This window comes from Nerophis ophidion, linkage group LG17, assembly GCF_033978795.1.
Source record: "Nerophis ophidion isolate RoL-2023_Sa linkage group LG17, RoL_Noph_v1.0, whole genome shotgun sequence".
Classification (NCBI taxonomy): domain Eukaryota; kingdom Metazoa; phylum Chordata; class Actinopteri; order Syngnathiformes; family Syngnathidae; genus Nerophis; species Nerophis ophidion.
In genome coordinates this window covers 21,916,024-21,932,549 of record NC_084627.1, presented here as the reverse complement: position 1 = coordinate 21,932,549, position 16,526 = coordinate 21,916,024, and the positions used below count along the sequence as shown (strand labels likewise).

At 40.0% G+C, this 16,526-nt stretch overlaps 1 protein-coding gene across 2 annotated transcripts in view; it reads right to left on the bottom strand.

Annotated features, from left to right (window-relative positions):
• Positions 1 to 9,260: 9,260 nt before the first annotated feature.
• The window catches only part of arhgap24 (Rho GTPase activating protein 24), a 170,827-nt gene continuing 163,561 nt past the window's right edge, over positions 9,261 to 16,526 (bottom strand). Inside the window, exons 5-10 of one of the 2 annotated variants that reach the window (XM_061876545.1) lie at positions 13,936 to 14,143; positions 12,004 to 12,136; positions 11,862 to 11,935; positions 11,667 to 11,788; positions 10,485 to 11,592; positions 9,261 to 10,327 (exon numbers count right to left, since the gene is read on the bottom strand). In XM_061876545.1, coding sequence (XP_061732529.1) covers positions 10,051 to 10,327; positions 10,485 to 11,592; positions 11,667 to 11,788; positions 11,862 to 11,935; positions 12,004 to 12,136; positions 13,936 to 14,143 — 1,922 coding nt within the window. In that variant the 3' untranslated portion in view covers positions 9,261 to 10,050. The remainder of the gene's footprint in view (positions 10,328 to 10,484; positions 11,593 to 11,666; positions 11,789 to 11,861; positions 11,936 to 12,003; positions 12,137 to 13,935; positions 14,144 to 16,526) is intronic. The other variant, XM_061876546.1, reaches the window with a different exon arrangement.

Here is a 16,526-nt window from a genome sequence, read left to right as displayed (position 1 = left end):
TCGCCCGGAAAAGGGCGGAGTGCCATCTCCGGGTTGGGGAGGAGACCCTGCCCCAAGTGGAGGAGTTCAAGTACCTAGGAGTCTTGTTCACGAGTGAGGGAAGAGTGGATCGTGAGATCCACAGGCGGATCGGTGCGGAGTCTTCAGTAATGCGGACGTTGTACCGATCCGTTGTGGTGAAGAAGGAGCTGAGCCGGAAGGCAAAGCTCTCAATTTACCGGTCGATCTACGTTCCCATCCTCACCTATGGTCATGAGCTTTGGGTCATGACCGAAAGGATAAGATCACGGGTACAAGCGGCCGAAATGAGTTTCCTCCGCCGGGTGGCGGGGCTCTCCCTTAGAGATAGGGTGAGAAGCTCTGCCATCCGGGGGGGAACTCAAAGTAAAGCCTCTGCTCCTCCACATCGAGAGGAGCCAGATGAGGTTGTTCGGGCATCTGGTCAGAATGCCACCCGAACGCCTCCCTAGGGAGGTGTTTAGGGCACGTCCAACCGGTAGGAGACCACGGGAAGACCCAGGACACGTTGGGAAGACTATGTCTCCCGGCTGGCTTGGGAACGCCTCGGGATCCCCCGGGAAGAGCTAGACGAAGTGGCTGGGGAAAGGGAAGTCTGGGTTTCCCTGCTTAGGCTGTTGCCCCCGCGACCCGACCTCGGATAAACGGAAGAAGATGGATGGATGGATGGATTTTAAAGGGTAAAACCATTTAAAACAATAAATAGAAATCAAAATTAAAAAACATAAAACAGAGAAAACACAGAGGACCACACAACTCACGTAGAGTTAAAACCCAAAGACTAAAAGTGGGTCTTAAGACGAGACTTAAAACACTCCACTGTGGGAGCAGTTCTAACATGGAGGGGCAGAGTGTTCCAGAGCTTAAGGCCGACCACAGAGAAGGCCCTGTCTCCCCTGGTTTTAAGTCTGGTCTTGGGCACCACGAGCTGGAGCTGGCTCTCGGACCTCAGAACGCGCTCAGGATTGTAAATTTGGATGAGGTCCGAGATATACTGAGGTGCCAGTCCATGCAAAGCTTTAAAAACAAACAGCCATGTTTTAAAATCAATTCTAAATTTATGGATTTTTTATTTATTTTTATTCAGCTATTTTAAAATATGCACTTAAATATAGTAAGCTATTTCAACTAATTTTAATATTTTGTTTAAAATAAACACTATAAAAATTATTTGTCCTTATTAATGTATTTGTTTATAAATTGTTCATGAAAATATTATGTGTAAATGTTGTATTTTATCCTCGGTTTTACAGCTTCTTTCTTTTATCATCCATACTAAATTATTCAGCTATTATTTCAATATTATGAAAAAAGCATTTCAGTATAGTGAGCTATTTCAGATCCTTTTTAAGCAGAAGTAAAAATACCCCTTTTTTTTTTTAATAAAGTCACATGACATAACAGCTGTTGATTGCTATATGATAGTTAAAATATCCAAATAAGCACTGTTTTAATGCAAAAAATATAGGAATTATCATTCTATTAAAATAACTACAGTAACTACATACAATATTATAATGTTTGGGTATCAAATTATTTTGAAAATATGACAAATTACCATTCTGAAAAATGAATATGAATAGTAATGCACAATCAATATTTTTCTCTTTATTTTTTTAGAGAATGAAAAACACAAGTCTTTAATTTTTTTCCTGATAAAAACAAAACAGTAAAATATATAGAGCAAAGTTTTTGTATTGGACAATTATTCCCTTTCACCCCTCCTACTTTTCATTTGCACATTTATATTTTAAGATGTTTAACATAAAAAATAAAAAATAAAAATATATATGTTTGTTGTAATGAAGCTTCTAATTGAAGATGATTATGGGAAACACAACATGTTTATTTTTACACAACACTCCCACATCAGGAATATGTTAAGAAGACAGAATAAAGTAGTCATTGATTTGATTTAATGCATTTTTATTCATATTATCATTTGTATATCACTTGTTGGAGTATCAAGTATTGCAACATGGATTATTCCACAGTCCCAGTCCTCCTTTTCTCACCACTCATCAAGTCTCTTGGGGTGGGGGGGCACAACAAATGAGAGCCTAACCCCTGAATGTGAACATGACTTTACTGATTATTTTGTCCCACGTGCACATTCCAAAAAAGTCCTGCACTGACCAGCAGCAGGTTTATATGAGTGACAATCTCTCGTAGTCTTTTGACATATTACATTTGGTTTGAAGCTTCACACAGACTACTTTCGAAAGACTGCACTGTCCGTTTGCAGCCGCACTTCATGCAGCAGGGTTTCCCAAACTCAGTCTCTGGTTGTCACTGTTATGCAAGGTGGCTCCTATCGTTAATAAATGGCAACTATTCATACGTGTACTCCTGCATGAGCTTTTGACTAAGTGGATTATTTCAAGTCTTTCTGTATATGTTTTGTTATGCAAAGTGTGGGAGGAGTATAAACATGAGATGTGTGTGCATCTGATTGTGCGCAAGCCACGGCTTTGACGTTTTGGTTTATTCTGTTATGTAAGGTGGTGGCTATCATTAACAACTAGTGGGAGGAGCAATGATATTGATTATATGACATGTGCAGGCGCTGATGAGTGTGCAAGTTTACTTTGGTATTTGTGGATTATTTTTTGAGTCTTTACAGTATTTTTGATGTATGTATTACTCAAGGGGGTGGTTGTCATTAATAACTGGCAGGAGGAGCCATCAAGTTAATTTTTAGGGCATATCTGCTGCATGCCTGCATGTGTCCATGTGGAACGATGTCGAGTGCACCTTGGCCTTTGACTTTGTGGATTATTCAAGGTCTTTCTATCATTTCTTCATTTTGCAAGGTGGCTGGTGTCATTAATAACTGTCAAGAAGAGGTGTTGCATTGATTATATGGCATGTAGTCATTTTGTGTTCGTGAATGTACTCGCAGAGAAGCAATCAAGCATACGTTTGACGATGAGAATGATTTAGTACGAAAGTTTATTGCTATTAATTAAGGTGGCAGCTATCATCAACATTAAATAATGATGGGAGGAGCAATCACATTATTTATATGACACCTTTGTATTTTGATTGTTTTTGGTTTTGCTATTATGTAAGGTAGCAGCTATCATTAATATTAATAACTGGTGAGAGGAGCAATCGTATTATTTGACATTTTACTATTTTACATGTACGTATGTAGTGCAGTCTTTGACTTTATGAATTATTTTGAATATTTTTGTTTTTTTGCTATTATGTAAGGTAGGAGCTATCATTTATATCAACAACTGACGAGAGGAGCAATGAAATCATTTATATGACATTTTGCTCTTTGACATGAACATGTTTGCCACAGGCTTTGACTTTATTTATTATTTTGAATATTTTTTGTTTTTTGCTATCATGTAAGGTAGCAACTATCATTTATATCAACAACTGGCGAGAGGAGCAATCAAATTATTTATATGACATCTTACTATTTGGCAAGAACATGTGTACCACAGGCTTTGACTTTATGGATTATTTTGAATATTTTTGTTTTTTTGCTATTATGTATGGTAGAAGCTATCATGTATATCAACAACTGGCGAGAGGAGCAATCAAATCATTTATATGACATTTTGCTATTTGACATGTACACATGAACCACAGGCTTTGACTTTATTTATTATTTTGAATATTTTTTTTGTTTTTTGCTATTATGTAAGGTAGCAACTATCCTTTATATCAACAACTGGTGAGAGGAGCAATCTATTATTTTATGACATTTTGCTATTTGACATGTAAACATGTACCACTGGCTTTGACTTTATTTATATGACATTTTACTATTTGGCAAGAACATGTGTACCACAGGCTTCGACTTTATTGATTATTTTGAATATTTGTGTTTTTGCTAATATGCAAGGTAGCGACAATCATTAATATCAACAACTGGCGAGAGGAGCAATCATATTATTTATATGACATTTTACTATTTGGCAAGAACATGTGTACCACAGGCTTTGACTTCATGGATTATTTAGAATTTTTTTGTTCACTGCTATCATGTAAAGTGGCAGCTATCATCAATATTGAAGAAAGATGGGAGGAGAAATCATATTATTTACATGACACCTTTGTATTGGTACAACAAAGTGCAAGTAACATGGGCTTTGACTTTGTGGACTAATTTGATTGTTTTGTTTTTTGCCATTATGTAAGGTAGCAGCTATCATTAATATTAATAACTGGTGGGAGAAGCAATCAAATTATTTATATGACATATTTGTACTGGGCATGAACGAGTGTAACATGGGCTTTGACTTTGTGGACTATTTTGAATCTTTTTGTTATGTGAGATGGTGGCTATCATTAACATAGCTGTCAATATTATTAGCAACTGGCGTAAGGAGTGATCACAGAGTAATTAATGAGATGTTGTGCATGTGCTTGTGAATTTGTGGCTTTATTTCTTACATTTATATTAATTTCTACTATACAAGGTGGTGATTATCATTAATAACTGGTGGGAGGAGGGACTGAAATGACATCATATGACACTTAATGCATGAGCAAACATACTTTAGACTTTGTAAAGTACTTTCAATTGTGTTTCTTTTATGAAAGGCGGTGGTTGTAATAATAAAGATTAAATGACAAAAAAAAAAGTTTGGGAAACCCCGTCATTCACACTTTGCTACAACATTGCTGCTGTTGTCCCTGGGATTCACAGTATCCACCCACTAACCCCACGTGCCGCATTAGGATCACAACATTGTTAATTTTTACAACCGCCTGTGTGCCATTTCCCACCCTCAGTGTTGATTATCTACATGATATATTTACAGCAGGCTGTCTCCTTTTTTCCTTTTTTTTTTTTTTGGTCATAAACCCGATGCACACGGACGAGAACACTCAAACATTTAAGTGCAAAGACGGTACAGTGTGACCACACACACAAACACACACACACTGGTTATCTTTCAGAATTGGAACCAAGTTTTTGATCATGACTTGTGGGGACCATCCTTTTTACAGGTTATGGAGGCATAAAAAAAAATTGGTAAAATGCCCACTGCCCAGTTAGCTCGTACACGTCATTAAAGGCCTACTGAAACCCACTACTACCGACCACGCAGTCTGATAGTTTATATATCAATGATGAAATATTAACATTGCAACACATGCCAATACGGCCTTTTTAGTTTACTAAATTGCAATTTTAAATTTCCAGAGAGTTTCTTGTTGAAAACGTTGCGGAATGATGACGCGTGCGTGTGACGTTATTGGTTAGAGGGGACATATTATCACAGCACCACACACGGCTAAAAGTCGTCTCTTTTCATCGCATAATTACACAGTATTGTGGACATCTGTGTTGCTGAATCTTTTGCAATTTGTTCAATTAATAATGGAGACTATAAAGAAGAATGCTGTTGGTGGAAAGCGGTGAATTGCAGCTGCCTTTAGCACCGAGACACAGCCATTGTTTCTTTGTTTGTTGTGAAGCTTTAATACAGAGCGGTTAAGTGAACATGTTTTCTCTATGTCAACCAGCAAGTTTTTGGATGGGCAAATTGTGATATTAAGTCGGCTCTTAATGGACTTCAGTGGATTATGGGACTTCCTCCTGCAGCTCAAAAAGGCAGCTGTGATCTTGGCTCCTCCTTTGGCTTCTCTGAGAGACTTTGGTGTTCACCGCAGCCATCCGACTTTCAAGTATGACTTTACAATCTCACAAAAACACTATTAAAACAATAAGCAGATAAGGGATCTTCCAGAAGTATCCTAGTAAATGTGTCTAATTACATCTGAAACGGTCCCACTGCCGCCGCCTGGAGCCGTCCCTTTTTTTATTTTTTTATTTTTTTTTTAGCTTCACTCTAACTTTCCTCATCCACAAATCTTTCATCCTCGCTCAAATTAATGGGGAAATTGTCGCTTTCTCGGTTCGAATAGCTCTTGCTGCTGGTGGCTATGATTATAAACAATGTGAGGATATGAGGAGCCCTACAACCCGTGATGTCACGCGCACATCGTCTGCTACTTCCGGTACAGGCCAGGCTTTTTTATTTTCGACCAAAAGTTGCGAACTTTATCGTGGATGTTCTCTACTAAATCCTTTCAGCAAAAATATGGTAATATCGCGAAATGATCAAGTATGACACATAGAATGGACCTGCTATCCCCGTTTGAATAAGAAAATCTCATTTCAGTAGGCCTTTAACTATGCACGGAAGAAGTGTCAGCAAAGCAGCGAGTGCAGTACCAGCCAGAGCCTGATGAAGGGGCTGCTGTGCAAATGTCTCACACTCAAACTTTGACCAGTAAACATGTTTTATGGGCCAAAGCTTAAAAATCACTTAAGGCATCTTCAGAATGGATTTGAATATCATTTAAAAAAGGATTCCCTTCAGGGGTCCTGTTTTTTTGTCCCCATACCGTCAGAGGTCCACACACACACACGCACGCACACACACACACACACACACACACACACAAACACACACACACACACACACACACTCACACACACAGATAACTCTTTTAAATAGCACATAGACATGGATGTATGCATTTTATACATAAGACTCATTTCCCAGTTATGTACATTAACATAATACAGAAGTACATTGAAACTTGTTGGTAAATAAGGACCGAGGTCTGGTGTTGATTCTCAGTCAAGTCCAGTTGCTTTCTCAGTCCACTTTTTGTGGACTGATAAACCCCAAGTCGTGGATGTGGCAAAAAGAGGAAGCAAAAAAACTTTCTCAGTCCACAAAAAGTGGACTGAGAAAATGTCTTCCCTTTGACAAGTATCACAAGTGACGATTGGGTCAAACAACGTACATCTGTGAGTTTTATAGGATTTAAATATTGCGGTATTTACAGAAAATTACTGACATTGACGGCCCCTTATTCATCATTTTTTTGAACTTCCGCTAGCTATACTCGCTGACAACGTAACATTTAACAGAAGCGATTCTACGGGGTTGTTAACGCGAGTTTTTTTTACATTTCGACCGGACGGAAACTTGGACAGGAAGTCAGGGCAAACAATGACATTTGATGCTCAAAAGTCAAACAAACGAACAAATGAAGAAGAGTCAGCTGTTTGTGGACTTGTAATGCTGAAACCAAAGCTAACAACAAAGCCACGTACACTATATTGCCAAAAGTATTTGGCCACCCATCCAAATGATGAGAATCAGGTGTCCTAATCACTTGGTCGGTGTATACAATCAAGCACTTAGGCATGGAGAATGTTTCTACAAACATTTGTGAAAGAATGGGCTGCTCTCAGTGATTTTCAGTGTGGAACTGTCTTAGATGCCACCTGTGCAACAAATCCAGTCGTGAAATTTCCTCGCTCCTAAATATTCCAAAGTCAACTTTGTTATATGAAAAGTGAAGTTTGGGAACAACAGCAACTCAGCCACTAAGTGGTAGGCCAGGTGAACTGAAGTGCATAGTGCAATGAGGTCGCCGACTTTCTGCGCAGTCAGTTACTACAGAGCTCCTAACTCCATGTGACCTTCCAATTAGCCCACGTACAGTACGCAGAGAGCTTCATGGAATGGGTTTCCATGGCCGATCAGCTGCATCTAAGCCATACATCACCAAGTCCAATGCAGAGCGTCGGATGCAGTAGTGTAAAGTGTCGCCAATGGACTCTAGAGCAGTGGAGACGCCTTCTCTGGAGTGATGAATCACGCTTTTCCATCTGGAAATCTGATGAACCAGTCTGGGTTTGGAGGTTGCCAGGAGAACGCTACATTTCAGACTGCATTGTGCTGAGTGTGAAATTTAGGGGAGGAGGAATTATGGTGTGGGGTTGTTTTTCAGGAGTTCCAGTTCCAGTGAAAGGAACTGTGAATGCTCCAGGACACCAAAACATTTTGGAAAATTCCATGGGATGGCACATCAAGTTCATATGCGAGTAAAAGCAGGTGACCAAATACTTTTGGCAATATAGTGTATCACTCAAAGGGCGGTCATTGGCGACAACAGTAACTTCGTGTCGTTTTTTATTGTTTACCTCAGTGCTTCTAAAACTGTTTGACCTAGCACCACCAGAATGATCAACATTAAAATACAGTAGCATAGTAGTCCCAAGTAATAATTAAAAACAAGGCAGAGGTGATATTTTTGGCCACTGTAACATCACACACAGTTTGAACGGTAACACTGTGTTTGAATATTTAATTAGGTGATTCTTTTGCGTACCGCAGTTTGAGAATCACTGGTTTACCTTATTTAGATGCCTTTAATAAGTCAAAGAAAAAGACATTGGAGGTTAGGAAAAAAGGTTATTCTCGACAGTCCAAGCAGGCACAAGACATTAAAACCACGTTGAGAACTTGTTGAATTAGGTCCTGACATTCAGCCAGTCAAACGTAACGTTGGACCAACATTCTTTTTGATGACGTTTAATCAATGTTGGGTTCTGACGTTTCTACCATTGAATTTTAGTCAATATTTTAAAACACAAATACAACGTTGAAAACAACATGTTTTTTTTTGGGCAAGTCCCAACCAACAACATGAATTCAACGCTAGACATCAACGTTGTCGAAATTTTCTAATACAACTATTTTGCAACATTGTTTCAGAGTCAGTTTTAAAGGACATGTACGTATAATCAACGTTGTATCAATGTCTTGTCCCTGCTGAGACATAGCACAATATGGCCACCGTTGGAGGGGGCCCCTTTAATCAATGTTGGGTTCCTGACGTTGATTTGACCATTGAATTTTGGACATTTTTCAACCAATAACAACGTTGAAACCACGTGCTTTCTGACAACATTTATTCAACGTCAGGTCGCGACGATTTGACCGTTGAAATGCGGTCGTTTCCCAACCAACAACGTGGATTCAACATTAGACCACAACGTTGTCTCAAAATACAAAGACAACTATTTTGCAATGTGGTTTCATAGTCAGTTTTAAAAGACATGTACGTATAATCAACGTATCAATGTCTTGTGCTTGCTGGGTTGTTACTTACTGGAGTAACTTACATGTATATACGTATATATATATATATATATATATATATATATATATATATATATATATATATATATATATATATATATATATATATATATATATATATATATATATATATATATATATATATAAGTAACTTACATATATATATACATTTATATATACACACACATACATACATATACATACACATATATATATATATATATATACACATGTATACACACATATACACACATACATATACATATATATATATATATATATATATACATACACACACACATATACATATATATATATATATATATATACACACATACATACATACACACACATGTATATCTATCTATACATAGCCTATACTGTATATACATATACATGTGTGTGTAATATCTACACATTATACAATATAATGATAGATAACGAATATAAATGAATATTAAGAGTATGTGAAAGTTTGAATCCTACCTTGTTTACTTCCCTGACGACCTCCTTAAAGTGTTTTAATCAATCAAAAATATCAAGCAGCTAAAATGTGGCAAACATGGATAAGTGTGAAGAGAGTGTTTTGCATTTTTGCCCATCATGCATTGTAACAGATTTCAATGGGAGTAATTTAGAATTTTTTTTGCATGGTGCGTGTACGTTTTGTACAACATTCACAGAGTTGAGAGAGCGCGCTGTGTTATATGAGTGTTGACTCTTTGTATTGTGTGCATTTATTTTTTTTGCGCCATGATCAGGGAAGGTTTTCTGGATTGGGTCATACGAGTAAAATATGTGCTGTGTTCACAACAAGTCATTGACCTGAATTTTCCACCTTGTCCACAAAACCAGCGGCAATACCTTTGTCACATATTTGAAATTAATTGGATAACATCGTGCAGGCGAGATTCGTTATTAAACTCACGATGTTTCGCGGGCCAAATTGAAGACACTTGCGGGATGTACAGTTCTGAGATGTAAAAGTCGCCCATCATTTAGCTCATGTTAGGAAGCAACTGTTTTCCTGCTCTTGTTTGTCTAACTAGTACTGCTAGCGGAAGTTTAGATTCCCCGTAACAATCGGGGCGCACCTTTACTGTATCCAGATGGGGTTGCTGCGATCCGGCCGGCGGGGCTCCGTGGTGGCAGCGCCGGCGGCAACGTTCCCCGTGGCGGTGAGGTCGCTAAATGTGGAGAAAAACTGCTCCATCTCCTTCTGTAACATGTGATTCCGCCGCTCGGCGTCGTCCTTGGCGCGCTCGGCGTTGCGCAGCTTGATCTCGGCCATGGTGTACTTCTTTCTCTCCTGGTCCAGCTCCTCGTGGAGGCTCACCATCTCTGACTCCAGCTCCAGGTTGCGCTGCTCCAAGCTGTTCTCGATCAATAGAAGAGACAGGAAATCAGCTATTTGAGTTGTTTATGTCGATGTTGGTGCTGAAATAATAGAGTTGGAGCTTTTCTTACTGTCACTCACACGCAAAAGTGTGTTTTTGAGAAATCTTGCCAACTAACGACATGAGTCCTCACCTCTTGATCCTGGCCTCGTACTCTGACTTCTGCTTGTGCATCTCCAGTTTGAGACTGGCCACCAGGCTGTGCAGTGCGCTGTGACCGCCTGCCCCTCCGCTGAACTTGATACTGTGCTCGCCGCAGCTCCTCGCCGCCCCGTCGCCGACCCCGTCCCTGTTGCCGCTGTCCCGCCCCTCGTCATCCGCCCTGCCGGCTGACTCCACGTCCTGCGCGGGTCCGTCCAGTTCCTCGTAGTGGCAGCTGTAGAAGTCCTGCTCGGGGCAGGTGGTGGTCGAGGAGCGGCAGGATGTGGAGTTGTCCGGCAGGGAGATCTCGCAGGAGGAGGTGGACCAGGTGGCGCTGTCCACGCTCTGCTTGTCCTCGCTGCTGCTGTTGAGGCAAGTGGACGGGGCGTGGTTGTGCATGTTCTGCTGGTTTAAGTGGACGTTGTCGTACGTGGACAGACGGTTCTGATTGGAGGTTTGATCCCCGTTGGGGTAGTCACGTGCTTTGGTGTTCTCCCGCAACGTGACGCATCCGTTTGGTACCCAAAGGCCGCAGCGACCGTTCAGAACTCCGTCCGGCGCGGAAGGCCCCATGCGAAGAACTCCAGTTGCGTTCCCGACGCTTGTAACGCCGCTGGTTCCCATTTTTGTACCCGAGCCCTTCAGCGTCCCGTTTCGGCGCCCCGGTAAGCTCCCTCCGCTGATCAGAGTCTGACACTTTTCTTGGTTTGGATCCGATGAGGAGCTGAAGGAACCGTTCGTAACGATCCCACTGCCTTTGCTAAATGCAGGGTTCTTTTTAACAGTCAGCGGCGGACTGCGGGTTATTTCAAAGCGTCCCGGAACGTTGCGAGGGCTGGTGGAACGTGGCGAGCCACCGTTGTCTTGATGCTGGCAGGTAGGAGACTCTGGCGCCTCCCAAACGCACTGACGCACCGCCTGCACGTTGTTGTTCTCCGTGTTGTGAGCCACTGTACCCACAGTGGCCGCTTGTCGCCTCGGCAACTCCATGTTGTTGTTGTTGGCAGGCTCAATTCCCGCCGGGTTGTTGTCATCCCGAGGGAACAGCGTATCGTACCGGCCGATCAAAAGCGCCATGAGCTGCTGGACCAGAACAGTTCCTGCCAACAGGACACCATTCATCACTGTCTTTGCTTCTTTTAGCACAGAGCCTTTAGTGAGCTTCAATACAAACCTTCCATGATGGCAACCGGATCCTCCACCTTTGGCCTAAGGATGTTTGGACCAAACACCGTTGCCAAGTTTTGCACGCTCATTTTGTTCACCCCGGAATATGACTGGACTTCATCTAAAAATCTGTGAAAGGTGGAAAAATTTCAAACTTCTCTCATGGAGGTTGAAACGTTAGCTTCTAAGACGAAGTCAATACCTGCAGATGTACTTGAGAAGATTGTAGTTGACTGGAGGTAGACCTTGGACAAGTTTTCTCAGCTCCTTCATACCCTGTGCGGCGTACACAACATCTCTTGCAATCTGCCCTAAAGAAGGAGACGGTGGTTTGTTGGTCTTACCGTGTCGTCGTCCTTCCCAAGAAGTTTGGTGCAGGACAGAAAGTCTTCGTACTTATGGAAGGGAATGACAGGCTCGGGGAGCTCTCGGAGGTAGAGCTTTAGCAGCGACGCTACTGTGTGCACATCTGTGTTGCTGCGGAGACATGGAATCATTTCAATAATCAGGGGCGTCAAAAAAATTGATTTCCGAATTGAATCGTGATGCCTTTTTTTTAACCATTCTTAATTGATACAAAAAAAATATATAAAAAACATTTTTATTTTAATTAATTTTTTAAATACGTCCTGTCCAACCACTCAAGTAAATTACATTGTGTATGTAGATGCCCATATTTGCTGGATTTACGCTAGAAAAGAGAAGTGCTCTTTTTCCCTTACATGTAGTTGACTTTATTAAATGTTTGGGTAGAATTTTATTGAACAAAACCTGTTTTCTTTTAAGCAATACAAAAATGATCAGAGCTGTTCTTGTATTAATCATAAAACTGGCACCCAATGTTATTAAAATAAAGTGTTGATTTTGAATCGAGAATCAGTTTTAACCGAGAATCGATGCCGAATCAAATCGTTACCCCCAAGAATTGATTCGAATCTTGTGGTGCCCAAAGATTCACAGCCTTATAAATAATATCGAATATCAGAATTAGCTTTATTGACAGGTGCGTCTGTTTGTTCAATGTAAACAATTAAAATTAACGATGAACTAAAAATGACCGGGGTCACCGGGATGAGAATCAGCACCTCCAAGTCCGAATCCATGGTTCTTGCCCGGAAAAGGGTGAAGTGCCATCTCCGGGTTTGGGAGGAGACCCTGCCCCAAGTGGAGGAGTTCAAGTTTTTCGGAGTGTTGTGAGATCGACAGGCGGATCGGTGCGGCCTCTTCAGTAATGCGGACGCTGTATCGATCCGTTGTGGGGAAGAAGGAGCTGAGCCGGAAGGCAAAGCTCTCAATTTACCGCTCAATCTACGTTCCCATCCTCACCTATGGTCATGAGCTTCGGGTTATGACCGAATGGACAAAATCACGTGTACAAGCGTTCCGAAATGAGTTTCCTCCGCCAGGTGGCGGGGCTCTCCCTTAGAGATAGGGTGAGAAGCTCTGCCATCCGGGGGGATCTCAAAGTAAAGCCGCTGCTCCTCCACATGGAGAGGAGCCAGATGAAGGGGTTCGGGCATCTGGTCAGGATGCCACTCGAACGCCTCCCTCGGGAGGTGTTGCGGGCTATTCCAACCGGTAGGAGGCCACGGGGAAGACCCAGGACATGTCGTCCCGCTGGCCTGGGAATGCCTTGGGATCCCCCGGGAAGAGCTGGACGAAGTGGTTGGGGAGAGGGAAGTCTGGGCTTCCCTTGCTTAGGCTGCTGCCCCCTCGACCCGACCTCGGATAAGCGGAAGAAGATGGATGGATGGTACATGGGCTCCATCTAATGGTACGCCAAAGAATTGCTGGATTAAAGTAGTGTTTTATTGTCCTATATTCCAACACAGTGTTACTGTTCAAACCGTATGTAATATTACAGTGACAAAACATAATAAATATGCTTGTTAAATAAAACCTCTGCCTTGTTTTTAATGAATACTTTGGCTTGCTACGCTGCTGTATTTTTTTAATGATGGTCATTATGGTGGTACTTGGAATAGCCAAGTGTTTTCTGAGGTGGTACTTGGGGAAAAAACCCTGAGAATCACTGAGTAAGTGCATTCACAGTGACCGATTATGTGGGGACAAGTATAGCTTACCAACTTCAAGTGTGAATGTGGAGGGATGAATGATGGCTTCGAGTGTCTACAAAAGCGCCGTATGAATCTGATCCATTATTATTATTATTATTATCGTATTATTTGAGCTGTGCTTTTTTCAATGCTTTGTGGACAATTATACATTTTGCATGCTTGGGCATGTGTCACATTTAAGGCTTAAAACAAGCCTACCAGTCAAACAAGGGTTTCTCTCCACAGTCAAAGGCCTCCTGTAGCTCTTTGACCAGGTTGGCCTGTCCAGGTAGTCGGAAAAGACCCTCCTCATGTAGGCCCCTCTGGCGGATGAAGTCCACACACTGCTCCACCAGCATGGGGGCCAGCTTGTTCCCGAAGCGACGCTCATATCGCACCGTCTCCTCCAACTTCTGACCAAAGATCCCTGCGACACGAGCAAGAAGAATGTGGACTCCTGTAGTTATATTTGGTTACATTGAGGCGTTTTATAAAGAGACGCTGGATAATCACAGGCTGCAGTAAAGTCAGAGCAGACAGATTAAAGGACCAATTCTTAGAGAATTACAGCAGTAAACATCAAAAAGGCTGCAGGGGCGTGGAGGTCGGTAAAACTATGCACGCCATGCCGAGTTGCACCCTCAGACCTAGTGGACACTCATGATTTTATCTTACAAAGGACACAAGAGACACCCAATGTCCTGGAAATGCTACATTTTACCACAAAAAACACTTCAGTACTGCATGGCAGCATTTTAAAGCAAATCTGATAAATGCATGTTATTGGTAGAAAATTACTAATTTAAAATAAAATGGAAAAATTAATATTTCCGATATATATTTTTTCAGTTGAAAAGGATATCGTAGGTTTAAGGCAGGGGTGTCCAAACTACGGCCCACGGGCGAAGTGCAGCCTGCCAGCGTCTTCAATTTGGCCCGCGAGAAGGCACGGGTTTATAAACGATGGCAGGGAGTTGTGTATTTATATCGCATACACATCGCTAAGACTCTGATAGCTGCCATGGGGTCAACATCTGGTGGCCAAAAAAGTACCTCAAACATTAATTATACTTACAAGACAAGCAGCACAGCATTTACTTATATAACCCAATCCAAACAACCTCCCCTAGTCATGGTCCAGAAAATGTTTAAAAACCAGCATAAAAAGTCAACATACATGGTCAACAGATAACACAAGCTGCAGTGCTCATAGAACTTTGTGGATATCATTAAAAAAAAGTCCAATCAACATAAACACAATCTAACTTACACACATTTAAATCCATTACAAGGGATAGGGAGAAAAATGTAAAACACCTTCTCCACACTTATTAATGTTTGGCGCATTTTAGTTGCTTGATGATTCTGAAACAAGCTAAGAGTTGAACTTTCACATAGTCTTAATAACCAATTATAGTAATTACAATAATTATATATATATATATATATATATATATATACATATATATATATATATATATATATATATATAGACACATATATATGCATATATATACATATATATACATACATATATACATACATATATACACACATACACACACATATATATATATACACACACATATATATATACACACACATATATATACATATATATGTACATATATACACATATATATACACATATATACACATATATATACACATATATATATATATATATATGTATATATATATATATATATATATATATATATATATATATATATATATATATATATATATATATGTATATATATATATATATATATGTATATATACGTCTTGATTGGATTATCCAGAGAATAGTGCTCGATACCGTGGAAGAGCGCAATATGTAGGTGTGGGAAAAATCACAAGTCTTGTGAAGTAGTCTATAACGTTAAAATGTTTAAAAATGTATAAAGTATACACCAAAAAAAATTGTTTGAATTTTCTACTAATTACAGTGCGTTTATTTTTATTTTTTTAAATCCTCGTATATTCCTCATGTTTCAAAAGTTAAATTAAACTTAGACGATAAATCTTAAAATAGTGGTTTAGTCTTTTTTGTATAAAAACTGGACATTGATATTCATTTTGTATCAAAAATAAAAGCCAAATATACACTTTTCAAAGGTTTATGACTGTAAAACAAACACCCTTGTCATAAGTTGTTGTTGTTGTTGTTGTTGTTTACTCACCCCTCCTGATGCTGACACACTTGGTCAACTTCAGCAAAAAATGCTTGCTGATAAATTTGCGGTAAGAAAGCACACCAGATGTGCATAGTTTAAGGCATTCCACCATTTTTTCCAAAAATACAATCCACAAAAAGCCTAATGAGAATATGAATAATGTAGAAAATAAAAACTAATCATCCTAAATGTTGCAGGCTTCTGAATAAATATCAAAAATATTTGGGGGCTCTTTTTTCCCACCCAAAAAGTCAAATATGGATCATATGTAGTCCAGGTCCGACAGACTGAAAAGTGGAGAACGTTTTGACGGAACAAATAAGAATGTAATCGAGGCAAAAAAAAAAAAAAAGGAGGTCATCCTTGCAGACGTGATCATGAGCCTTGCGTGTTTTCCCAAGTCACATGTTGTGATGTGTGTGTCAACCATTCTTTGTGTATCTATAAGTTTCACATCACTGGAGTTTTGTAACATTTTTTTTTTCACAAACTTATCTGAATGACATTTTATGACAATTTAGTAGCAAAAATGTACAGAAAATATAACAATTTAATTTTTTTAAACCTGTTGTGGGTGGGTTCAGGTCTTTATTAGATTTCAAAAATATTTTTAATCAATTATGTTGGAAA